Genomic DNA, 27,175 nt, shown 5'->3' with positions numbered 1-27,175 from the left:
ATAAATCTGAGGTGGAATAACTTTCAAACACTCATAAACCTTTAATCATAACCAGGTAATACCCATTTTTTTTTTTTTTTTTTTTTTGAGACAGAGTCTTGCTCTGTCACCCAGGCTGGAGTGCAGTGGCACAATCTCGACTCACTGCAGCCTCAGCCTCCCAAGTAGTTGGGATTACAGGGGTGAGCCACCGCACACAGCCTCCATTTTTATCTTCCAAAGAATTTTTCTCTTGGTTGGGAACGGTGGCTCATGCCCATAATCCCAGCACTTTGGGAGGCCGAGGTGGTCAGATCACTTGAGGTCAGAAGTTTGAGACCAGCCTGGCGAAACCCCGTCTCTACTAAAAATACAAAAATTAGGCAGGTGTGGTGGTGCGCGCCTGTAGTCCCAGCTCCTCGGGAGGCTGAGGCAGAAGAATCACTTGAACCTGGGAGGCAAAGGTTGCGGTGAGCCGAGATTGTGCCACTGCACTCCAGCCTGGGTGACAGAGTGAGACTCCGTCTCAAAACAAAAATAATAAATTTTTCTCTTTAATTCTTTCTAACACACAGACATTAAGGGTAAGGCAATGAATACATAAAGAACATAAACAGGTACTTAGTAGTACTTAGTAGCATCTTATTAAAAATAATGTACAATTAGAACACCTGTCAGCTCCCCAGGTGGGCATGTCTTTTTCACCCTCAGGCCACTTATAGATCCCTACGAAACTATCAAACCCCATCCAGTTTTTTCTACAAGGGATTAAACAATCCCATATATATGGATTTAGAATTTCTCAAGAAATTTGGTCTTCAGTACTTCAAGTAATTTTTTTTTGAGACAGAGTTTCGCTCTTGTTGCCCAGGCTGGAGTACAATGGCATGATCTCGGCTCACCATGACCTCCACCTTCCAGGTTCAAGCGATCCTCCTGCCTCAGCCTCCTGAGTAGCTGGGATTACAGGTGTGCGCCACTACATCTGGCTAATTTTGTATTTTTAGTAGAGACGGGGTTTCTCCATGTTGGTCAGGCTGGTCTCAACTCCCAACCTCAGGTGATTCGCCCACCTCGGCCTCCCAAAGTGCTGGGATTAGAGGCGTGAGCCACTGTGCCCAGCCTTAAAGTAGTTTTTACCATCTCAAATCTCTTTGGTAACATATTAACTATATTCCTAAATATTTGTCTTCAAGGTGTTTTTTTTTTTTTTTTTTTTTTTTTCGAGGCAGAGTCTTGCTCTGTTGCCCAGGCTGGAGTACAGTGGTGCTATCTTGGTTCACTGCAACCTCCTCCTCCTGGGTTCAAGCTATTCTCCGGCCTTGGCCTCCTGAGTACCTGGGATTACAGGTGCCCGCCACCATGCCCTGCTAATTTTTGTATTTTAGTAGTGGCAGGGTTTCACCACCTTGGCCAGGCTGGTCTTGAACTCCTGACCTCAAGTGATCTGCCTGCCTCCGCCTCTCAAAGTGCTAGGATTACAGGCATGAGCCACTGTGCCCAGACCCTCTTCAAGTATTATTCCTATAGTTGCTTTTATTTGATCAGAGTTCATTGCCTAGTTTTCCTTTGTCCTCTGAAACTAAATTAATCACAAGCTATTTTTTTTAAAAAACCTGTTTGTACAGACACAGGTCCTACATTTCCCTTTAACTAATTGAAAGTCATGTTGTGAATATCAAACCCCAATATGAATATAGCTAAAGGATGACTAATATGCCTGGTGCCCAGGGCCTGTGTCCATGGAACTGACTTGTATGAGCTGATGTATTTGAGATGACCCTGGGAAGGGGGCCAACTTTTGAAGAAAAAGTTACTTACAAAGTTTGTGAAGAGCTGGTCACTGATGTAGCGATGCACCCTCTCGAACTGCTCCAGGTCCCGGTGTCCTCTCTCCATGCACACATCCCACATGCTCACAGCAGCCACTACTTTCACACATGCGGACTCCTGGAGCCAGTTAGGACAGACACAAGTCAGAACAGACAGAGCTTTCCAGCCTTTGTCATACATCACCCTGAATAGCAGTCTGGGAAAAATGAGTTCCATAATTTGAAATTTTCTCACTAATCTGGTATTTTAGCTTTGAAATAAGCATATTTCATAAACTATGACTTACGGGGCACAGAGAATAGTCTAAGACTTTTAATTCTTAAAAAATTGTTGAGGGCTTTTATCATCTCTTTAGCATTCCCCTGTGTCCCTAATAGGGTTTCTTAATTTACCAAAAAGTAAATTATCAAATTAGAACCAAGATGATTCCTATAGGATTAGGATAATGACCAGTCACCTCTCCTTCCTCAAGTCTTGGTTCATGCTCTCACCATCTCAAAGACAACTGCCCTGCCATGCTACTGATCATCACAACCTGGTTTCCCATTCCTAAGCAAAGTCCCTAAGCAAAACCATCAGTGCCTCATACATTGGTTTGATGCTTTATTTTTATAACATTTTTAGACCTTTTGTGTTTAATATTTATATCTGTACATACAAAGCCAGGGCTTCATCGGTAAGATAACCCAGGGAATGTTGCTAATTCCTCTTGAGTGGGAGATCTAATGTGAAACGTGATGTCCTCTTGTTTTCTTTTAAAGGAATGCTATGAAGTCCCCAAATATCAGCCCATATGCCAATGTAGATACCAAATTATCCAGCCAATGGCCCTCAGCTTATGTTCTCGCTGGTTTTCTCGCTGTTAGTCAATCTAATTTTATTATCGGGCATGCTTTTCATTTTGTGGCATGACAAAACTGTTCAACATTTTCTCTCAATTTCTGTCAGCAGTCAGAACCAAACTGATACTTCTATCAGATGGTTTTCAACGTTACATATATCCCAAACCAAAATGTATCAGTCACTGCTATGGAGGTGAGCCTTTTAAGGGCTGAGGGCTCAGGTATATAGTGTTACACTTTAGAAAACCTGGGGAGAAAATGGCCAACAGAGGGATATCAGCATAAGAGGGATATTAGGGGAAAGTTCTATGAAGCAGCAAGACAAAGAAACATACTCAGTAGCTGCCCCAATATTGTATGTGTGTTTTATTTTTCTTGGGATGGAGTCTCACTCTCACCCAGGCTGGAGTGCAATGGCATGATCTCGGCTCACTGCAACCTCCACCTCCCAGCTTCAAGCAGTTCTGCCTCAGCCTCCCGAGTAGCTGGGATTACAGGCGCCTACCACCATGCCCAGCTAATTTTTGTAGTTTTAGTACAGACGGGGTGGTTTCACTATGTTGGCCAGGTTGGTCTCAAACTCCTGACCTCAGGTGATCCGCCCACCTTGGCCTCCCAAAGTGCTGGGATTACAGGCATGAGCCACTGCGCCCGGCCCTACTTACATTTTTAAAACACAAGGGTGGAAGTTGGCTATTTAAACTTAGGGGGCATCTCAAATCAGTGGGGATTACTCAATATATGATAGGCCACTGGGTAACCAGCTGGAAAAATAAATTTGAATCCCTGCTACAAACCTGATTTACTAAAGTCCAGACAGAGCAATGTTTTAATCTTAAAACTTAAAGATTTAATTTTAAAATCTTAAAAAATGGAATGATAAAAGTACTAAAACACGAGAATTTTTAAATGCTGGAATAGCAAAGGCCTTTCTACATATGACACAAAACTATGAAGCCATAAAATGCAAGTTTAAACTCTTATGTGGAGAAAACACTTTAAGCAAACTCAGAAGTCAACAAACTGAGGTGGGGGGAGGATATGTGCAAACCATCTCAGACAAAGGACTATTTCCTCCAATAGATACAGAGATCAACAAACTGATAAAGATGCCAGAATATAGGTAAGTCACAGAAAAATATAATGATATAGGCATATGAGAATATCCTCAACTCCATTCCCAATATAAGAAATGACAATTTAAACTATATTGAAATATTTTTTACCTCTCTTGCAGGCAAAGATAAAACCCACTGGTTTTGATAACACTGAGTTAGCAAGGGATATTGCTTGTGGAACTTTTCACCTTTACAACATCTCTGACATTTAACGGTAGTTGTCAAAATTTATACTGCCACATGATTTGGCTCAGAAGTACACTGGCCTTCAGACAGACTCACATAGATCAGAAAATGATGTGTCCACAAGGATATTCCTTGTATGACTAGTTCTAATCTTTTGTAATTACAAGCGATTTAAATATCTGCCAACAGGGACTAGTTAAATATATTATGACATGTCCACAGTGATATACTATGCAGTTGTAAAGAATAATGGACCAAGGCCAGGCGCGGTGGCTCATGCCTGTAATTCCAACACTTTGGGAGGCCAAGGTGGGCGGATCATGAAGTCAAGAGATCAAGACCATCCTGGCCAACATGGTGACACCCCATCTCTATTAAAAATACAAAAATTAGCTGGGTGTGGTGGCGTACACCTCAGCTACTTGGGAGGCTGAGGCAGGAGAATCACTTGAACCCAGGAGGCAGAGGTTGCAGTGAGCTGAGATGCTGCCACTGCACTCTAGCCTGGTGAGAGTGAGACTCTGTCTCAAAGTAAAAAAGAACAATGAGCCTCTGTGTGTATGGCTACAACGTCACTTCTGAAATATGATTAAGTGTGAAACCCAAGATGCTAGTGTATCTCCCACCTACATACACACACACAAAATCTCTGATAGGAGGGAAGAACTTAGTGGGTGGTGACTGTCTCTATAGAAGGTGACAAGGTAGGAGAAATAATTATTTTTACTTAGCCCTTTGGTACCTTTAAATTTTATACCATTTTATTTAGTTTAAAAACTTTTTTAAAAAAAGTCAAGAATCCCCTTTTAAGGAAATTATAAGATCAGATGTTCAGGCTGGACATTGTGGCTCATACCTGTAATCCCAGCACTTTAGGAGGCCAGTTTAAGACCAGCCTGGGCAACATAGTATAGTAAGACCTCATCTCTGCTTAAAAAAATTAGCCAGGTGTGGTGGTGTGCACCTGTGGTCCCAGCTACTGAGAAGGCTGAAGTGGGAGGATCGCTTGAACCCAGGACTTGGAGACTGCACTGAGCTATGATGGCACTATTGCACTCCGGTCTGGGTGAGAGACAGACCCTGTCTCTAAAAGATCAGAGGGACAGGATTATCGAGTACACTCACAGCATCCTATATTAAATCAATAGAGAAATTAGAGACAAGAACAGAAAGGATGCTGGTCCTGGTTCTGACCTCAGGGAGGAAGCATTGCTTGAGGCAAGGAAAGACCTAGGCTCACCTGATCTCCTTGGCTTCTCTAGATCTCAAAGCTGTTTATGGCTCTAATACCTTTAGAGGCCTTATTATAGCAACTGAATATTAATAAATTGGGAGCTAAAGTGATCAGAAAGCATACCACATAGGAACATTCTCTTACTCATATTCACTGCTTGTTCTTTCTCTTGTCTACGTTTCCTGTTTACAGCTTCCTAGCTTTTGCATACAATATTTGATTTTCAAACTGGTTTTGACAAAATGAACTGTAATAAGTAAAAGAAAAATAAGGTGTGTGTGGGATGAAGGGTGATGAAGACCAAAAAGAGGGTGGAAAAGTTGGGCTGCTTTGAAATGAATATGACAACATTGATCTAAATGCTATTACTATTAAATAACCTATTGGCATCTCAACAAAAAGTATGAAGGGGCATAATAGTGATTTGAGTCCAGATTACTCAGCATTCATTAAACAATATTATTGATGAACAGGAAAGGGGACAGAATTACATTGTATGTTAGTCTAACTAGAGTGATGTTGACACTCACCCGGATGTGCTGGAGGTAGAGAGACAGGTCTCGGATAAAAGACTTAATCAATCTTTCTTGCATTCGGAAGTTTTTTTCTGTTTCTTCAAATACTTCATCTTTTATCTGTTCAAAAATAAACAAGTGCTGTTAGCAAATGTGGACACTCCTTTAATCTTACTGGCAAAAGTAGCTTTTTTTTTTTTTTTTGTGGAGACAGTTTTGCACTTGTCGGCCAGGTTGGAGTGCAATGGCATGATCTTGGCTCATTGCAACCTCCGCCTCCCAGATTCAAACAATTCTCCTGCCTCAGCCTCTCGCATTGCTGAGATTACAGGCTTGCACCACCACACCCAGCTCATTTTTGTATTATTAGTAGAGACGAGGTTTCACCATGTTGGCCAGACTAGTCTCGAACTCCTGATCTCAGGTGATCCACCCCACCTTGGCCTCCCAAAGTGCTGGGATTATAGGTGTGAGCCACCACGCCCGGTCAAAAGTAGCTTTCTTAAAAACATCTTTTGTTCAAATTTTAAACCTTTAATGTTTTCCCGAATCATAGTGAATTGATTTAAACACCTGCATGTGGTTTCAAAAGACCTCCAAAATACACACAGGCCCTCCTTTAAACCTTCTTTGCAAGCCCTCTGCTCTGGCCAGGCTGCCCTCTTCACCCCAGCACTGCCATGTCTGCTGATCCTAGGACTGTTCCTCATGAGGTTCCCCTCCCTGGCAGTTCTTCCTCCCTGTGGCATGCCTGCCCCCTTCCTATAAGGCTCAGGTCAACATGACTCTTGCTCTCACTGAACTCCTGTTTTTCTAAAATACTACAGCATTTGGAGAACAAAGTACAAAACCTAGCAATGGACTATTTTCTGGCTTATATTTTCCATGAATTGTACCTTGTATATATAGTATAGCAGAATGATGTCTGGAGACTTCAGGTCAACTTTTAGCATTGCCAATAAACTTTTTCAACCCATTCAATCTCTTACACTTAACGTTTCCTTCTTTGTAACATCATGTATCCAACTAGGTGATCTCTTAAATTCCTGCTAGCTTAGTCTACAACTATAGCTTTGTCCCACCGAATCAATTATAAGCTCCTTAGAGGTGGTGAAAACTACCATAGTTATTACATGTCAACTGATCTGACCCTCTAATTTGCCTTTGTAACCAGCAGCTGGAGGGCCCTGTCTCCACCAGCTCGCAAAACCAGAGGACGTCCAAGGAAGGGAACCACGCCAATTGACACCAGGCAGGCTGTCTCACGGAGCCCTGAAAAGCTTCAAAGATGCACTAAGCCTTCCAGGATGGGGATCTCACCTGAGGAGCAAAGCCAGTGAGATGCTTCAGGTGACTGCTAACTCGGTTGGATTTCTTGATGATGGAGTGGATGTTCAGTTTGGAAATTTTCTCCATAAGGCTATCTTCATCACCCTTACGGTACTTGAGGACTAGGGAGTAAGTCAGAAAAGCACTTTCCTCAGCATGGACATACTACAAAATGAGCCATAAAATGAGATGAACACCCGAACGGGAGCTAGCGCTTGTCTTCAATGAGCTTATAACAAAATATTAATCCAAATAAATGATTTATGGACAGACATAATATCTGAAGCACAGCAGAGAGACAATGGGCAGCCGGGAGAGGGGTCAGAGACAAGGAGGAAAACAGCAGAGGGTGTTAAGGGAAAGAACTTAAGGAAATCTGAAGTCAATGCCTGGGTCTGCCACTTAAGGTATGGTGTTAAATCAGTCATTTTACCTTGAGTCTCATTTTCCTCTTCAATAAAATGCAGAAAGCAATACTTGTAAGGCCATCTTAAGTGATGCCATACACAAATGAGATATTGATATCCAATCGTCTCCCATAGTAAAATGTTATACAGCAGTAATTTAATTACCATGTTAAACATTAGGCACAACCTATAGAAAAGTGTAGAGATAAAAGTAGAAGGGTGGCAAGGGGAAGACTGGGAGGCAGCAAAAAGGTACACCTGGTTGTAGAAGTTGGAGACTACATCGCATTAGGAGATTTGAACCAAGGGAAAGGGCTGGATGACCAGAGAGCTTTAGAAGCCACAGTCAACATCCCATCCTAATGAGGGTGACACAGGTGAAGTAGAAGGCAGAGAAATGATTTTAGATAACTTTAAAGTGTGGAGAAGAATGGAAAGACAAAAAGCTTACACTGTATTACAGATATCTTGAGGATATGAATAATAAATGAGCTCAGCACAGTCACTGTGCTATATATTCTCACTGAATGCTCAAGTTAGGGCCTCAAGAGACCTGATGGGTGATTCAGTGTTATGAAGGAGTGGGTGGGTGGGCAACCGACTGTTTTAGGAAGGGAAGTGAGGGACTCAACCCAGAGAGGTCACTGGGCATGGGCAGTGAAGACAGGACAAGAAAGGTGAGCAGATTAGGGTTTTCTAAAAGACAAGAAGTCCTAAGTTTAGTAGAGGCAGTAAGACATCCAATTAGACACTTAGAAAAAACAAGTCTATGCATAGACTCCAGAGGAGCTCCATAAATGAGGCGAGGAGGAAACTGCCCGTGCTTGAATAAAACTTCCCATCACCCAGTCTCCACTGTCTTCATATCTCTTGAGAAAGGCTCTTATTGCTGTATATTTTATTACAGATGCCTTATTTCCAATATACCATACTTGTGCTTTTATCGTTACTTCTGTCTGGGCCGGGTGCAGTGGCTCACGCCTGTAATCACAGCACTTTGGGAGGCTGAGAGTTCCAGACCAGCTTGGCCAACATGGTGAAACCCTATCTTTACTAAAAATACAAGAATTAGCTTGGCATGGTGCCACATGCCTGTAATTCCAGCAACTTGGGAGGCTGAAGCAGGAGAATTGCTTGAACATGGGAGGTGGAGGTTGCAGTGAGCTGAGACAGCGCCACTGCACTCCAGCTTGGGGGACAGAGCAAGACTCTGTCTCAAAAAAAAAAAAAAAAAAAAAAAAAATCATATTTCCCCCAAATTCTACCACCATTTCTTCATCACAGCCCTATTATACCTATCACCTGCCTTGTCCAACTCTAGTGAAGTAATGAATTGTTTTGAGAAGAAAAGCATTCTCAAAGAGCATACCTCCTTTTTAGCAATTATGCTGTTCTTACCCAGGTCCTTTCGCCGTTTATATTCATTAATGTTGACGTTGATTTCCTTGACCGCAAGGACTGCATTGGTTAAAGGCACTTTATCTGGGTGGGATTCTGGGGTGGAATTCAGCAACTCCATTAGCAACAGCGGGTAACGCATTACTCTCTGTACTGGTTTGATGAGGAAGGAGCCCAGGTTAATATAATTTGTGCACCCCCTGTAAGAGAAGGAAAAAAGACTTTAGCAAGCTATCAATAATGTAGCGCCCAGCCTGGGCAACATCATGAGACCCCATCTTAAAAAAAATTTTTTTAACATAATAATAATGTATGCCTATGGGCAGGATTTGTTCCTAAATATTGCTCTCTGTTCTTTTACCCTACTTTCCAATTTCAGTCATTCAACATGTATTCATCTAATAAACACCAGGTACTGTTCTAGGTGCTGGGGATTTAATAGTGACCCCAAAAGTCCCCGCCCTGGTAGGAGAAGATAGGCAATAAACAGATAAGTAAAGTGTTCCCTTGGGGATAAGTGCTATGAAAGAAAACCCAGCAAGGTGAGTCTACTTCTAGGTTTGTCTATAAAGGAAGAAAATACAGTTGTTTGAAGAGTTAGGAAAAATCCACAGAAGAAATGAGCGCATACATCAAGCAGCAATGGAACTTACCATTCGTTGTATAGGCTCCTACAAGGCAGTGGGCATGAAAAGAAAAGAGACAGCTTATTAGAGAATCTTGAGTTTCACATTATTCTCAGAACATAAATCATGTGGGACAAAAAATTATGAATGTCTATGGTAACATATTTAGTCTACTAAAAAATGTTAGCCCCGGCCAGGCACGGTGGCTCACGCCTGTAATCCCAGCACTTTGGGGGGCCGAGGCAGGCAGATCACGAGGCAGGTCAGGAGTTTGAGACCAGGCTGGCCAACATGGTGAAACCCCATCTCCACTAAAAATACAAAAATTAGCCAGGTATGGTGGTGTGCGCCTGTAATTCCAGCTACTTGGGAGCCTAAGGTGGGAGAATCGCCTGAACCCAGGAGGCAGAGGTTGCAGTGAGCTAAGATTGTGCCACTGCATGCTGACCTGGGCAATGAGCTGAGACTACACCACTGCACTCTGGCCTGGGTGAGAGTGAGACTCTGTCTCAAAAAAAACCCCTGTATTTAGTCTTCTCACCTATGCTCTTGTTTATCTGGACCAAACCATCCTCTCCTGGCTGCTTTTTAACCTGATAATGCTAACCTAATACTCCATACAGATAAAACTTATTAACATGGACAAAAATACAATCAGGAAACCACTTAAATGATATATATCATGGATATCTTATGTTTAAAATAAGATAGATGTCATCATTAAGTCCAGGCATATACACAGGTATAACTTAGAGAACTAAAGAGCTGTAATGGAAGTTAAGTGGTCAAAACTCCTACTTCAGATCTGCCAAGGAGTCTTGAAGATGCTTCTGGATCTTCTCATCCTTCTCGTAGATTTCAAGCAGCGCAATGGCCTCATCATGATTCTGGCAATAAACCTTGTATGTTCCCTCAAGCTCATCCCGGTGACCAAGAAACACAGGTCCTTTGGAATACACACAAACATACAGTGTTTTTAGTAAACTTTCTTCTCAGTATACTAAACATAAGGTACACAGCCAAACTTTAGTACCAGCTAAATCCTACCTATTACAAGAAATGATAGTAAGACTATCCATCAAATAGTAAGAAACTTCCATCTAACAGCTTAAAGTTGTAATCATTTAAAGGAAAATTTAGAAAGCCATGTCATCCATGTATGTATGTATTCATTTTATTTTTTTTCGAGACAGGGTCTCTCACTCTGTCACCCAGGCTGGAGTGCAGTGGCACAATCTCAGCCCATTGCAGACTCGACCTCCCAGACTCGGGTCGGTCCCTAGTAGCTGGGACCACGTGTGCATGCCACCATGCCCAGCTAATTTTTCGTATTTTTGGTAGAGAGGGGGTTTTGCCATGTTGCCCAGGCTCATGTATTTGTTTTAGAACACACACACACACACACACATGCAACTGGCCTCTGAAACAGAGCCTCCAGTCCCTTTGCAGTCGAGCCAAGTCAGGCATCTGAGAGCGTTCTCCATGTAGGGATGTAATGAGAACCCCATAAGGACCCCCTCACTTTCTTATTTTTTTTTTTTCCTGAGATGGAGTCTCTTGTTGCCCGGGCTGGAGTGCAATGGCACATCTCAGCTCACTGCAACATCCGCCTCCCTGGTTCAAGTGAGTCTTCTGCCTCAACCTCCCAAGTAGCTGGGATTACAGGCACACACCACCATACCCAGCTAATTTTTGTATTTTTGTAGAGACGGAGTTCTTCTACAGCAGCAGTTTCTAACATTTTTGTGCATAAATAAGACTGGATAAAGTCTATTACATTAAAATACCTATAATGATAAATCCCCAACTTATGATATAGTAACCTATATACTTCTTTATTATTTTTGAGGCAGGGTCTCACTCTGTTGCCCAGGCTCTACTGCAGTGGTACGATCTTGGCTCACTGCAACCTCTACTTCCCAGGCTCAAGTGATCCTCCAACCTCTGCCTCGTGAGCAGCTGGGACTACAGATGTGTGCTGCCATACCGGTTAATTTTTGTAATTTTAGTAGAGACAGGGTTTTGCCATGTTGGCCAGGCTGGTCTCAAACACCTGGGCTCAAGCAATCCACCTGCCTGGGCCTCCCAAAGTGCTGGGATTACAGGTGTGAGCCCCAGCCATATGTACTTCTTTATAAGGTATTAAATAACCAAATGTAGCACTGAGTCTAACAATCCCCATACTGTCACAGCTTGAGGAGTGACACACACTGGTAACATTGGCTGCCTCTGGTTGAGGGTTACTGAAATTTCAAGACATTTGTAACAACCTAATGTGACAGAAACATGTGACTTCTGTTGGTGACAAAGTCACAGCTACTACTATGTGGTTTATTCCCTACATTCATACTTTAAATAAATGCTATATTTCAGTTAAAAATTAGTAAAAAACAAATGAAGATGTCATTTTTTTTCCCTATCCCCAGACCCCTCTTCTAGAGCCAGTTAGGCACAGGAACAGTTCCTAAGCAAACTTCCACAGAACAATTGCCTTCAGAGCTGTGGCCTGAATGTGCAGGTCCCTGGCTTACTACGATGACTCTTCCTCTTGCCCTTCTTTCCTCCTCTCAGTGTATTTGGTGCTCCCTTCTTCAGCTCCGTGTTCCACAAAAAAGTGCTCTCATCCTTGTTCTCCTCCCTCCAATATGGTACTATTTACTGCTTCCCTACAACCAACCACCCCTACCAGTTGTCCAGGCACGACCCCTCCCTCAGGGAGCCTATCGCTGCTTCTGTGGAGTCACCTCTGTTCTCTCACTGTTGTGTCCCATGGAAGTCCCTGTTCTTGTGCAGAACTTTTTTTTTTTCTTTTTTTAAGACAGGGTCTCCTGGGTTGCCCAGGCTGGAGTGCGGTGGTACAATCTTGGCTCACTGCACCCTCCACCTCCTGGGATCAAGTGATCCTCCCACCTCAGCCTCCTGAGTAGCTGGGACACCACCACGCCTGCTAATTTTTGCATTTTTTGGTAGACAGGGTTTCAGCACGTTGGTCAGGCTGGTCACAAACTCTTGGGCTCAAGTGATCCACCTGCCTCGGCCCTTCCAAAGTGCTGGGATAACGGGTGTTGAGTCACCACGCCTGGCCTAAAAAGTTTCTATTTAAATTATTTTCCTTAATGTATAACTCCTTTCTGTAAGAGAAACTTAATTTTTTTCATATCACCTCACACTGCCCTTTCTCACTGGAAGCCTCCCTTTTTTCTTTTTTTTTTTTTTTTTTTAGATGGAGTCTCGCTGTGTCGCCCAGGCTGGAGTGCAGTGGCATGATCTCAGCTCACTGCAACCTCTGCCTCCTGAGTTCAAGCGATTCTCCTGCCTCAGTCTCCTGAGTAGCTGGCATCACAGGCACGCGCCACCACGCCTGGCTCATTTTTGTATTTTTTGTAGAGACAGGGTTACACCATGTTGGCCAGGATGGTCTCAAACTCCTGATCTCAGGTGATCTGCCCATCTCAGCCTCCCAAAGTGCTGGGATTACTGGTGTGAACCACCGCACCCGGCTGCCTCCCTTTAAAAAAAAAAAAATTGTTGGCTGGACGTGGTGGCTCAAGCCTGTAATCCCAGCACTTTGGGAGGCCAAGGTGGGTGGATCCCGAGGTCAGGAGTTTGAGACCAGCCTGGCCAACATGGCAAAATCCCGTCTCTACTAAAAATACAAAAATGAGCCGGGCATGGTGGCAGGTGCCTGTAATCCCAGCTACTCGGGAGACTGAGGCAGGAGAATCGTTTGAACCCAGGAGGCAGAGGTTGTAGTGAGCAGAGGTCGTGCCACTGCACTTCAGCCTGGGCACAGAGCGAGATTCTGTCTAAAAAAAAATTGTTTTGAGACAAGGTCTCACTCCATATCCTAGACTGGAGTGCAGTGTCGTGACCATTGCCCACTGCAGCCTTCAACACCTGGGCTCAAGCAATCCTCCTGCCTCAGTCTCTCAAGTACCTGGGACTACAGGTATGTGCTACCACACCTGGGTAATTTTTGTTTGTTTTTTGTAGAAACGAGGTCTCACTATGTTGCCCAGGCTGGGCCTGAACTCCTGGCCTCAAGCAATCCTCCTGCCTTGGCCTCCCAAACTACTGAAATTACAGGCATGAGCCACTGCACCTGGCCAGAAACATGAACCACGAACCATGCTACAACATCCCAGAGCTGTTTCCTCCTCCCTTCAGGGGGCAGAACCCTGATTTTGTTCCTGTGTCCGTTTTTCTCCCAGGTGAGTCAGGTAAATTCCATCTAGTGTAAGCCAGCGTCATGACCCATTCCCCTTTCTAGCCATCAGTTTAGCTGCATGCATGTCACCCACTTCTGGCCAACGAGAAATAAGGTATCTGATCAGGGAGCTCTGGAAAAGGTTTGCAAACTCTTAAAATGACACAGGGGTCACTCCTTCCTTCTGCTGGATGCTGTTGTGTATAGTGTCATGGCTGGAACTGGGGTAGCCTCTTGTAATTAGGATTCCAATAGAGCAGCAAAAGATAGGATGTCCCTTCCCACGCTGTGCCAGGGCTGGTCTGTATGACCCACAGAATATGACAGAAGTGATGCTGTGTCATGTTCAAGATCAGGTTATTAGAAGACTCTGTGGCTCCTGTCTCAGGCGTGCTTGCTCCTGCATGCTCTCTCTCCTTCTGTCTCTCGCTCTCTCACAGGTCACTCTAGGTGACTCATGATTCATGCCACGTCATGAGGAAAGCCCAGGGAGAGGCTCATGTGGCAAGAAACTGAGGCCTGAAGAGCTGAGTGAGCTTTCCTGGAAGCAGATCCCTGAGCCCCAGATGACGGCAGTCCAGGCCAACAACTGACTCCAACCTCATGAGACCCTGGGCCAGAACCACCCAGCGGAGCCACCTCCAGACTCCTGACCTACAGAAGCAGCGAGGTAATACATGTTTAATGTTTTCAGCTGCGAAGTTTCGGTGCAATTGTTAAATAGCAATGGATAACCAATAAGTTCCCTTGTTTATAAGAACTAGATGAATGTTTTAAAAACATTTTGACAATGTCCTACATAAATGTATTTTAAATTATGACTCAGTACACATATATGTGAAATGAAAATAAAAGTTTCAGACAGATGTGGTGGCTCACACCTGTAAACCCAGCACTGTGGGAGGCCGAGGTGGGTGGATCGCTTGAGCCCAGGAGTTTGAAACCAGCCTGGGCAACATGGCAAAACTCCATCTCTACAAAAAAAAATTACAAAAATTAGCTGGGCATGATGGCACATGCCTGTATTCCCAGCTACATGGGGGACCAAGGTAGGGAGGATGACTTGAGGCTGGGAGGTTGAGGCTGCAGTGAGCTGAATTCACACTACTGCACTCCAACCTGGGCGACAGTGTAAAAATCCTGTGTCAAAGAAACAGGTAAGTTTCAAAAATTGTTAGTTAAACTTACAGTGCATTCTGATATATTTTTTTTTTCCTTGAGACCAAGTCTTGCTCTGTATCCCAGGCGGTGGTGTAGTGGCTCATGGCACGATTTCAGCTCACTGCAGCCTCAACCTCCTAGACTCAAGCAATCCTCTCACCTTGGTCTCCCAAGTAGCTGGGATTACAGGAGCCCATGACCACGCCCAGCTCTATTTTCAGTAGAGACAGGGTTTCACCATGTTGGCCAGGCTGATCTCAAACTCCTGACCTCAGGTGATCCTCTTGCCATGGCCTCCCAAAGTGCTGGGATTACAGGTGTGAGCCACTGTGCCTGGCCGCATTCTGATATTTTATTGAAAAGTAAGTTGATCTCATGACCCAGTAATGGGCTGCAACCATTAGTGTGGAAAAAACGTTGTACTGTATGACATCCAAAACTACTTCTATTGCTAACATCCTATATTACCCCAAAGTAGGCTGAGACAGAAGGAAAGCAGAGGACAAGTAACCTCTGGACTAAGTACCTACACCTGTATCTTCCCGGCAGCATAGTTACTCAGTATCAGGAAGGCCCCTTCCTCCTGCCCATGAAGTTTTTTTTAAAAAGCTGCTTCTGAAACAACACAGGAGCTCATACCTACAGCATCGCTGATTTCCAGAGCAGCCAATAATTGCTTCGAGACCTTAATCACCATCTGCATATTTCCAAAAAGTCCCTCAAAATCAAAGTTTGGTACCTGAGAAAAGGAAACAAAACATAAAGATGCACAGAAATGAGCTTAATGGCATTTCAATCATCTTAGGAACAGCTCTTCAAGAATTGTAGAAAAATTGCTCAAGGTCACTTTCTTCACTCACTTTCACGAAGTTTCCAGACTAGAAATATCCAACATTATCTTTAGTGTCATCCTTTGTCCTTGATCCAACTATTCTCTGCCACCCCCACCAGCACTTTAGTAATAATGGAACCAATTTGGTCTACAAATCCACTGGGATACAAATTCTCACCCGCAACCAACATCCCGTAGCACTGCCTACCTGCTGCAGAAGTACTTGGGAGTGAATGCTCCAAGGGTGTAAACCCAAGCCCAGCCCAGCTAGTCAAGTTACAAGCAATAAGGACTATAAATACTGGGACATTGTTACCCTTTTTTTACTACCTCCAGCATCTAGAAAAGTTCCTAGCTTACTCACATGTTAGTAAGGGTTTCCTGGATAAACTCTATATGAACAGGTACTAGAGTCATGTAACTGCTCACCCCCAGGCTTTGTTACATTATCACTCAGCCTTCCAGCAGGGCCATGATTCAGACTCCCTGGAACTGTTTTCAGGAGCCACAGAAACAGGAAGTGTCCTGGGAGTGACTGCAGTGTCTGGTAGGTTAACAGTAGACTTGACAAGTGAAAGGATGCTGAAGGCTTAGCTGATGACACACATTATGTTGAGGCCCTTGATTAAGAGCAGCAGCACTCACAGTCACAGTTTCTATTTCAAATCCAATAAATCTGTGGTGAAAGCTCCTATATCCTAACGCTTCTGGCCTGGAGGACCATATTCAAGGTCAAACTAACTCTGTCTCCCAGTTCCCACCTGTGCCTGCTGCAGGGGTACCATGATCCGCTCAATACACATTTCCAGATCCCGAATGTAGTCTCTTTCTGTCTGAAGAAGTTCTTCTATGACCTTGGCTCTCTTCTCTAGCATCCTCTGCTCTGGATTTTCGGTGGACACAGACCCAGAAGGGGCCACCAGTGATGAAGACTGGGAGGAGAGGAGCGTCATTTCTAGAAGGGAAAAGGGAACTGGTTAGCAGCTCTGGGTGTAAAAGCAGCACCCTTCCACAGTTTGAGGCAAACAGAACCCCTTCCTTGAGAACCAAAGGTCTCACTACTGTCAACCCTCAGGAAATCAGATCGCACATGTCAGTTGTAAACAGGGACAGCTGAAGTGCTTAGAAAGCCATCACTGCAGAGAGAACTCCAACCTGTGCAATACCATTTTGAGAATGTGTCCTGAAAAGAAGTAGCTAGCCCACTTTGAGTGAACAAAGCATGTCTACAAGCTCCTTGCAAAAGAGGTTAGAGGGGTCTGACCTTATAAAGACTTGCTTTCACTTAATCAGATATAAAACATGGTCCATGATCAAAGCACCAGAAATAACAAGCTGGAAGTTCAAAATACAGATGTAGCACATTAAACAGAATATTATCGGGAACACAGAACAATGCCAACTAAGGGTAAAATAAAAAATAAATTATCCATCTGAGATCTGGATAATTACAGGACCTATCATTTTCTAGTCACTGTAATGGTAGGTCAACATTAGCATATAATGAAATAGGTAAAAAAAAATTATTTAGATTTTCCCTATGAAAAGCTTAACCAAAACTCACAAGCAGGTTTTGTTACCTCAAATGTCCTAGTAGATACAAACTTACTATAAACATGAAGCTTATCAATAGTATTTTCAAGTATAAGAATCTCTACTTACTGCATTATTCTAAAAAACAAATATGTATCCTGTCATTAGCTTTTACAATTATCTATTACTTAGATACATAGGATGAGAGAGTTATTTATAAGCATGGAACAGCATTTGTTCACCTGAAATGAGCATTAAACACGGTAATAAACAATGGAAAAGAACAGCAGTGAAACAATCAGCCTCTGCTTAGTCTATCAAATTCTTTACGATCCAATTAAACAACTACAAATTTGGTATGTAAATATACTAGTAAGTCTGAGTACAATTACAGGAATATTTTAACCCAGATTTAAGAAGCAAAAACACAAGTGTTCAAACTACTTATGGAAAGTCGGCCTTCACAGCAGATTTTATTCTCCAAAAAATTTTCTACACTGCTTTCTCTCAGAAGTTAGGAATTCTGGGATGGGTGCAGTGGCTCACACCCATGATCCCAGCACTTTGGGAGGCCAAGGCTGGTGGATCACTTGAGGTCAGGAGTTCGAGACCAGCCTGGCCAACATGGCAAGCTCCCATCTCTACTAAATAAAAATACAAAAATGCTAAGCATAGTGGCACACACCTGTGATCCCAGCTACTTGGGAGGCTGAGGCATGAGAATCACTTGAACCCAGGAGGCAGAGGTTGCAGCGACACGAGATAGTGCCATTATTGCACTCCAGACTGGGTGACAGAGAAAGACCCTGTCTCAAAAAAAAAAGTAATTTCAGTGTTTTAGAATACAACCCAAATTCTGGTTTCTAGATGCCATTCTCCACTAAAAGGAGGCAGGGTTCTTTGGAGAAATGGCTAATTCCAGGGCTGGGGCAGAGAAGGTACAGCTGAGCCTGAAATGTGGCAGAAAGTGAAGAAGTACTCAACAACATGGTAGGGATAGGTCAAAGGGCACAGAGGCCAGCTTGAAGGGGCTGCCACTGGCCAATCTGGCACAATTTGAGTATAAATGAAAAAGCACAACAATGGATTATTCCACTGAATAAAATAAGAATCTGTAAGTTCATATTGATAATATATAAGTACATAAATAAATGGGGGAGAAGAGAAAGCTCTTTGTTGTGGTAGAATGTCAGCTGATAAAAGAAGAAATAATGGAGTCAGCAAATCACCATTTTAGGCCAAGTGTGGTAGCTCATGCCTATAATCTCAGCACTTTGGGAGGCCGAGGTGGGTAGATCACTTGAGCTTGGAGTTCAAGACCAGCCTGGGCAACATGGTGAAACCTCATCTCTACAAAAAATACAAAAATTAGCAGGGCATGGACTGGCACACACCTATAGTCCCAGCTACTCAGGAGGCTGAGGTGGGAGGATGGCTTGAGCCTGGGTGGCAGAGGTTGCAGTAAGCTGAGATTATGCCACTGCACTCCAGCCTGAGTAAAAAAAAAATCCAGCCAGGTGCAGTGGCTCACATCTGTAATCCCCGCACTTTGGGAGGCTGAGGCGGACAGATCACCTGAGGTCAGAAGTTCGAGACCAGCCTGACCAACATGGTGAAACCCCATCTCTACTAAAAATACAAAAATTTGTATTTTGCCTGTAATTCCAGCTATTCAGGAGGCTAAGGCAGAGGTTGCAGTGAGCCGAGATTGCACCACTGCACTCCAGCCTGGGAGAACAGAGCAAGACTCCACCTCAAAAAAAACATCCATGTTCATACAAAATACACACTGAAGCTTACTAAGGGGCACAATATATGCAATGTACTCTTAGTTCATTAAAAAAGAAAACTGCCTGTGGAGAGTGGGGATTGAGAGAATGAGCTAAAAACAGCAAAATGTTAAATATGTGTGAATTTGTATAAAATGTATACAGGAGTTTCATTGTACTATTGCAATTTTCTGTATATTTGATATTATTCAAAAACTTAAGACATAACAGAAAAAGCTCTTTCTTGAACTTTTTGGTAGAATGAATGGCAAAACTTGAAGCATAACCCTCATTTCATCAGTGTTTGATTATGATTCTAAATTCATTGTGTTACATGTAAAATTTATTTCTAATAGCCTTGTTTTAAATTTTCTTTGTGATCTCAAAGCAACAGACTTTCAATCCCAAATATGGTCTCATTAGTGCCAAGTTGAGAATAGAAACTCATTTTAAATACAAGACTAAAAAGCTCTGGAGAGGGAGAACATTTACTGAATTCCTATCACATGCCAGTTACTTTACAGATTATATCCCTGAACTCATTTAATACTCCCATCAGAATTTTTAAGTAGGTATTATTACTCCCATTTAATAGGTAAGAAAATCCAGGCTTGGAGAGGCTGACAAACTTGTCTGAGGTTATATAGTGAGTAAATGGCAGTTGTGGATTTAGAACCTAAATATATTTAAATCCAAATCCTGTGCACTTAATCCTGCACCATTTGGTTTCCCTGGCCTGGAATCTCAATGAGAAAAGATCAGGGGCTTATTTGCTTCAAATCTTAAAAACTCCCTGGAAACCACTGTGTACTCTCCTGAGAATCAAAATTCTACTAATTATAGTAGTTGAAAACACAAAGTACCAGCAAGCACTTCCTCATCAATCAGAAGCCAGCCAGCCTATGTATTAGATTTTTATTTCTTTAAAACGGAGAAAAACAGTAACAATTCTTTTAAACTACCAGCATGCCTTCCCCCGCGCCCCCACCCCCCGAAAATGGGGTTTATAAACTCTTGAGCAGCCTTTAAAACCGCAAACATTTTGGTGTGATTAAAAACCCATGTGGGATGTTTTCACTAAATTGCAGTTTCCTGGACACCATCCCTGGGATTCAGATTCAGCAAATCTGGGTGGGACCGGGGTATCCGCAATTTTAATAAAACCCTAGGTGTTTCTTTCCCTCCTCTTTCTCTTCCTCTCTCTTTAAAGGAGAGGGCTGTTACCCAGACTGGTTTCAAACTCCTGGGGCTCTCAAGCGATCCTCCCACCTCAGCCTCCCAAGTAGCTGGGTCTACAGGCATGTGTCACTGCTCCTGGCAACCCAAGGTATTTCTGAAGACACAGGTGACCTTCAGGTGCCACAAACATTTATTAACACTCAGAGTTTTCAAAGATTAAGTCAAATTTTAAAGTCTGGCTTGAAATGACTGTAAGTATAAAAACTTTTTCCTTTATGCCACATATATCCAAATAAAAATATCTGCTCTAAAATTTTAGTATCTGGGCCACGCATGGTGGCTCATGCCTGTAATCCTAGCGCTTTGGGAGTCTGAGGTGGGAGGACTGCTGGAGCCCAGGAGTTCAAGACCAGCCTGGGCAATACAGTGAGACACCCGTCTCTAAAAAAATTAAATTTTTAGTATCCCGGACAACAAAGTGGGAGAAGGCGGCCTTCACCCTCAGCCAGCTGTGGTGGAAAAAGAAGCTTTGAATCTTGCACTTCCCCACTATGTAGCTGCGGAGCCCTGGAAATGTCCACTTTTATCTCCTGGCCTCAATTTCCCAATCTATAAAATGAGGATAATACTTGCTTTGCAGAGTAGTTGAGGGAGTTAAACAAGGTAATAACGCAACAAACATTAGTCCTTTTCCCACAATGGGTCCGAATATGCCATCTGCACCTGATAGATGGTAAATGCACTTGGTAAAATGTACCAAGCAGAGAAGTGCCCTGTGCAGACTCTAAAATTCCACTTTTCTATGAGAACAATAAAATGTGCAGACAAGCTCTTATTTTCTTCCTAGGATAGCCCTGCAGGTGTTAAAGGAGCTGGGACTGTTGCACAAATTTACTTCCTGTGATAAAACAATTAGTTGTGGGGTTCCTTCAGTGATTGCGGCTTACCCCCAACCCCAAGTCCTGATTCCATTCCTTCTCAAGACACCCCCAACGCTTTCTGGTTAGTACATTATCACCAGGCTCACTTCCTAAAGTTTGAAGGAAGGGAGGCATTAGCCCACGGCTTCCCACAACTCCATCACACACACTTCAGAGTTAAAGAGCAGAGCCCTGCACACTTCCCTTGCCTCAGAAAGCTGGCTCTATCTTTAATGGGGAAATTTTTGAGCTCCCGGCCAGATTCCAGGTGCCCTTGAGCAGGGACGAAGAGGCTGCCTGTTCCACTTCCTTCTGTGCTGGCTCCCATACCCCAGGACCTACCTGCAGTGCCCAGAGTTGGCTGTGTGTGGAGGTATGGGCCTGAGGGTAGGCAGGCAGGGCAGAATCTTCCCAGAGCTCTGGAATGCTCCACAACCCCCTAAACTCCTTTGAATAGGGTAGGCATTTCCCCCAGGCTCCCCACATTTACATATGAATCGCGCAAGTCACCCGGGCTATCACAGCAGGGCTCGTCCTAAAGGATGGAGCTGGAACCCTAAGCGTACTGGACTGAGAAGTGCACCAGAGGGCCCAGCAGTACCTGGATCAACACCTTCCTTTCTATTTGGTTTCCTTTCCTAGTCCTAAAACCCTCGAAATTCCACCTCTGGAGTTTGAATCTAAGATTATTACCTCTTCCTTTTCTTCCCCATGCTAAGCCTTTTTGTTGTTGCTTTGCGTGGGAAATGGGGAATGCCCTTTTGAGGAAAGAATTCCAAAGGCCCAGCCGTCTCTTGTGATGAGACAAAACTGTAAAGTGGGCAGCAGTTGCCTGTTTAGTCTGCCCCTGGGCCTCTTTCTGCAGTCTTTCACCCAGAGCTTAGCCAAGGGACCCCAAACCTCCCCCTCCTTTAGGCAATGAACCCTAAAGCCATCACAGAGCAGATTTCAGCTGGGTGGTCCCAGGACAGCAGGAACAGGGATGGCAGGAGTGATTCACAGGAACTGGGAGTCCCACTCACATCTTCCAAACATTTACACTTAAATGAACCAGGGAGAAGAAAGGCACACAACAATATGCCACAATTTTTTAAGAAAATGCACAATTTTGTAAGAAAATGGAGAACAGGGAAAAAGAGATGAAAGAAAGGAAAATCTGCAAAAACCCATACATATTTCTATATAAACATATAGGCTGGGCGCGGTGGCTCACGTGAGTCCTGTAATCCCAGTACCTTGGGAGGCCGAGATGGGCGGATCACCTGAGGTCAGGAGTTTAAGACCAGCCTGGTCAACATGGTGAAACCCCATCTCTACTAATAATACAAAAAAAGTAGCCTGGTGTGGTGGCACACGCTTGTAATCCCAGCTACTTGGGAGGTTGAGGCAGGAAAACTGCTTGAACCCGGGAGGTAAAGGCTGCAGTGAGCCGAGATCACGCCATTGCACTCCAGCCTGGGCAACAAGTGTGAAACTCTGTCTCAAAAAAAAAAAAAAAATATATATATATATATATATATATACACACACACATATATACATATATATGTATATATATATAAAAAAATTATGTAAGTGTACAGAAAAAGGTCTGGAAGGAAAACACATGAAATTCATCCCAGAGTTTGTCTCAGGAAAGGACCTAGGATTTGGGGTAGAAGTTGAGATCAATGGGGACTCAAGCTTAACTGATACTTTTTAACCTCACAGGAACAAAATAATTAAAAAAAAAACAAAAGTCATACTGGCTGAGCACAGTGGCTCATGACTGTAATTCCAGCATTTTGGGAGACAGAGGCAGGAGGATCACTTGAAACCAGGAGTTCGAGACCAGCCTGGGCAACATAGTGAGACCCTCAGTCTCTACAAAACAAACAACAAACAAAATTAGCTGGGCATGGTAGCACCTGCCTGTAGTCCCAGCTACTCCGAAGGCTGAAGTGGGAGGATCACCTGAGCCTGCGAGGTTGAGGTTGCAGTGAGCTGTGACAGCTCCACTGCACACCAGCCTGGACAACAGAGTGAGGCCCTGTGTCAAAAAGAAAAGAAAACAAATATTTATATGGCACTACGTGTGTCATGCACTGTTCTAGGTATTTTACAAATATTAATTTAGCTTCATAACTCCCTATTATTGTCCCCATTTTACTGATGAGGAAGGAAGAAAAATTAAGTAACTGCCCCAGTAAGTAGAAGAGCTGAGATCTGAACCTACCTTGGCTCCAGAGTCTATGCTCTTGACCAATAGCTATTCTGTCTCCAGTTTTTTCCCAGGCAGGCAAACCATAGGCATTCTAACCTGGAATTCCACTTTTGGGTTTTGGTAGCCATCTGGTAGCTAATAACAAAGTGGTGCAATTCTAGAGCACAATTTAACCTGATATTTAGAGCCACAATTTGCCCACAATAAGACTGTGAACAATGATACATTTAAGCATATTTGCACATATTAATATGATTGCATTTATAAAACGCCACCCAATATAACATAAATTATAAATCCCTTAGACAGGCTGGGTGCAGTGGCTCATGCCTGTAATCCTAGCACTTTGGGAAGCCAAGGCAGGTGGATCACCTGAGGTGAGGAGTTCGAGACCAGCCTGGCCAACATGGTGAAACTCTGTCTCTACTAACATTACAAAGATTAGTTGGGCATGGTGGCGTGTGCCTGTAATCCTAGCTACCCAGGAGGCTGAGGCAGGAGAATCACTGGAACCTGGGAGGCGGAGGCTGCACCTCCAGCCTGGGCAACAGAGCGAGACTCTGTCTCAAAATAAAAGAACAAATAAGTAAATCCCTCAGACAGAATCTAACCTAGTTGTGTCATACACAGCAAATATGCAACAGTATTCCAGGTAATTTATGGCAGAAATTATGTGAAATGGAAGGAAAAGGCCAATTTTATCAAGTCCTTTCATTTTAAAAGTTAAAATCGAGGGCAAAGAGGGACAGGGGAGTAAATTAAAACTTTAATACTTTTTCTACTTAAAAAAAAAAAAAATCAAACCTCAATACTTTATCTACTTTAAAAAAAATCAGGCCAGGCACGGTGGCTCACGCTTGTAATCCCAGCACTTTGGGAGGCCAAGGCGGGCGGATCACGAGGTCAGAAGATCGAGACCACGGTGAAACCCCGTCTCTACTAAAAATACAAAAAAAAAAATTAGCCAGGCGTGGTGGCAGGCACCTGTAGTCCCAGCTACTCAGAGAGGCTGAGGCAGGAGAATAGCGCGAACCCGGGAGGTGGAGCTTGCAGTGAGCCAAGATTGCGCCACTGCACTCCAGCCTGGGTGACAGAGTGAGACTCCGTCTCAAAAAAAAAAAAAAACAAAAATCAAACCTTATAGCCCAGAAGCCCACTTTTAGGAATTTATTCTACTAAATAATTGGACAAGGGCACAAATATGTTCATACAGGGATGGTCAATGTTTTAAAAAGCTTAGAAGCAACCTAAACAGAAAAAACTAAAATTTCCTCAAAAGGGTCTGGGTAGAGAGCAGTGGAGTGTGCCTGTAGTCCCAGCTACTCAGGAGGCTGAGGCAGAAGAATTGCTTAAATCCAGGAGGCCGAGGCTGCAGTGAGCGAGATCACGCCACTGTACTCCAGCCTTGGCAACAGAGTGAGACTCTGTCTCAATAAAAAACCAAAAAAGCAAAAGGGCCCAGGTAAATAAACTATGGCATGTCCATTTAATAAAATACTCTTATAAGGCCGGGCGCAGTGGCTCACACCTATAATTCCAGAACTTTGGGAGGCCAAGGCAGTGGATCACCTGAGGTCAGGAGTTCAAGACCAGCCTGGCTAACATGGCGAAAACCCGTCTCTACTAAAAATACAAAAATTAGTTGGTTGTGGTGGCACGTGCCTATAATACCAGCTACTCCAGAGGCTGAGACAGGAGAATCACCTGAACCTGGGAGATGGAGGTTGCAGTGAGCTGAGATTGTGTCAATGTGCTCCGGCCTGGGTGACATCTAACGTGAACTGCTGAAAAAAGTTTACGAAAGAATTGTAGTTTTGTTAAAAAGGGAAAAATATTTTAAATGCACATATTTGAAAAAAGTGTTAAAGGTGACAGAAACCGAGTTTTTCCTTTCTTTTCACTTACTCCCATTTCTAGTATTTCTTTTTTTTTTTTTTTGAGACGGAGTCTCGCTCTGTCGCCCAGGCTGGAGTGCAGTGGCGCAATCTCGGCTCACTGCAAGCTCCGCCTCCCGGGTTCACGCCATTCTCCTGCCTCAGCCTCTCCGAGTAGCTGGGACTACAGGCGCCCGCCACCACGCCCGGCTGATTTTTTTGTATTTTTAGTAGAGACGGGGTTTCACCGTGGTCTCGATCTCCTGACCTCGTGATCCGCCCGCCTCGGCCTCCCAAAGTGCTGGGATTACAAGCGTGAGCCACTGCGCCCGGCCCCATTTCTAGTATTTCTATGATGAATATATAATATTGCTATGACAAAGAATAATAAAGTAGAAAAAAGAACATTTGCTGTAAAACGAGAATGTTCTAACAGTCAGCCCCCAATTACCGTTAGTCCATTTCAAACGTTCTTCACCTTTTAATAATCTGAGGTTTCTTTCCTGACCTATCAATCCCTTTAAATTGATGAAGAAAATAGGGGCCGGGCGCGGTGGCTCACGCTTGCAATCCCAGCACTTTGGGAGGCCGAGGCGGGTGGATCACAAGGTCAGGCGTTCGAGACCAGCCTGGCCAACATGGTAAAACCCCATCTCTAAAAAAAATACAAAAATTAGCTGGGCGCAGTGGTGCCCACCTGTAGTGTAGTCCCAGCTACTCGGGAGGCTGAGGCAGGAGAATCCCTTAAACTCAGGAAGCGGAGGTTGCACTGAGCCAAGATGGTGCCACTGCACTCCAGCCTGAGCGACGGAGTAAGACTCTGTCTCAAAAAAAAAAAAAAAAAAGAAAAGAAAGGAAAACATTGTTGAAATAATATGCAAAAAAGAAAGCAAAAACACAACTGCCTGCCTAGCAATGCATCTAGAAGCAGTCTTTCTGCAGCAAACCCTGAGAGGAGGCGATTTGTCTGTACACGTGCTCATCTCCTCCCCAGCCCTGCCTGGAGGAATCACAAACCCTGGTTTTCCGTGTTACCACAACACTCTGGCCAGCCCACCCAACCCCCATTGCTTTTCCTCTAGCACCTACTTTACTTCTATTTGGAGAAATTTTATCCTGCTCTGTGTAAAACTTCCAGAGCTGCAGGGCTCATAGCAGACTTCCTGGATCACCAAACTTTAAATCTATTACAGTTAGGTCCTAAATCTCAACAGCAAGAGGAAAAACGTTCCTGGTGGCTTTCGCTCTGTAATGCCGGTCTATTTTGGCAAGCAGTCCGAAGTAAAATCCCTGCTGGGAGAAACTCCACCTCGGAGACCTAGCTCAAAGCCTCCCTTTCCGCTTTTCATATCCAGGTCCCAATCTAGGCAAACAGGACAACAAATGAGGATCAAGTGCCCAAATTACAGGAGTCTGCAACTTCTTTTTCTTTTTTTGAAAAGGAGTCTCACTGTCGCCCAGGCTAGAGTGCAGTGGCACAATCTGGGTTCACTGTAACCTCCGCCTCCCAGGTTCAAACAATTCTCCTGCCTTAGCCTCCGGAGTAGCTGGGATTACAGGCATCCACCACCACGCCCAGCTAATTTTTGTTCTTTTAGTAGAGACAAGGTTTCACCATGGTCTGCAACTTCTTATGCTGCAGGATAGTGAGTTTAATACTAGGAGTAACTCAAACACCATTTCTGAACACTCACCAAATACACATAAATCCTAGCATGGTATGCTGATAAGCTTAAAACTGTGGGATTATTATTTTTTAATCTTTAGGCAGCATAAGTAAAATAATCAACAGGGCAAAGGTAATTTTTGTAAAATTAAAGTTGTCACTGTTTAATAAGCACATTTTTATAATGTCAGTCAATAAAACTTTACATGAAAAGCTCTATTTTGTACACACATACACACACAATCCGATTTCTATTTTACCAAGGCTCTTGAGGCAAGGTAACACTGCTCACGTTTTACAAATGAGGAAACAGGCAAAGAGGAATGAAATGACTTGTTTAAGACCAAACAGCTCATAAAGCAGC

General features: G+C 43.6%; 1 protein-coding gene across 3 annotated transcripts in view; it reads right to left on the bottom strand.

The window, feature by feature from the left end:
* The window catches only part of DNMBP (dynamin binding protein), a 129,743-nt gene that overhangs the window by 11,436 nt on the left and 91,132 nt on the right, over window positions 1-27,175 (bottom strand). For all 3 annotated transcript variants that reach the window (XM_030808576.1, XM_003255335.4, XM_030808580.1), the window contains 8 exons: window positions 16,429-16,622; window positions 15,475-15,574; window positions 10,266-10,413; window positions 9,495-9,512; window positions 8,842-9,041; window positions 7,028-7,158; window positions 5,723-5,827; window positions 1,801-1,929 (listed from right to left, as the gene is read on the bottom strand). In XM_030808576.1, coding sequence (XP_030664436.1) covers window positions 1,801-1,929; window positions 5,723-5,827; window positions 7,028-7,158; window positions 8,842-9,041; window positions 9,495-9,512; window positions 10,266-10,413; window positions 15,475-15,574; window positions 16,429-16,622 — 1,025 coding nt within the window. The remainder of the gene's footprint in view (window positions 1-1,800; window positions 1,930-5,722; window positions 5,828-7,027; window positions 7,159-8,841; window positions 9,042-9,494; window positions 9,513-10,265; window positions 10,414-15,474; window positions 15,575-16,428; window positions 16,623-27,175) is intronic.

This window comes from Nomascus leucogenys, chromosome 3 (genome assembly GCF_006542625.1).
Source record: "Nomascus leucogenys isolate Asia chromosome 3, Asia_NLE_v1, whole genome shotgun sequence".
In the NCBI taxonomy this organism is placed as follows: domain Eukaryota; kingdom Metazoa; phylum Chordata; class Mammalia; order Primates; family Hylobatidae; genus Nomascus; species Nomascus leucogenys.
The sequence above is the reverse complement of the archived record's forward strand: the minus strand, read 5'-3'. Positions and strand labels throughout refer to the sequence as shown.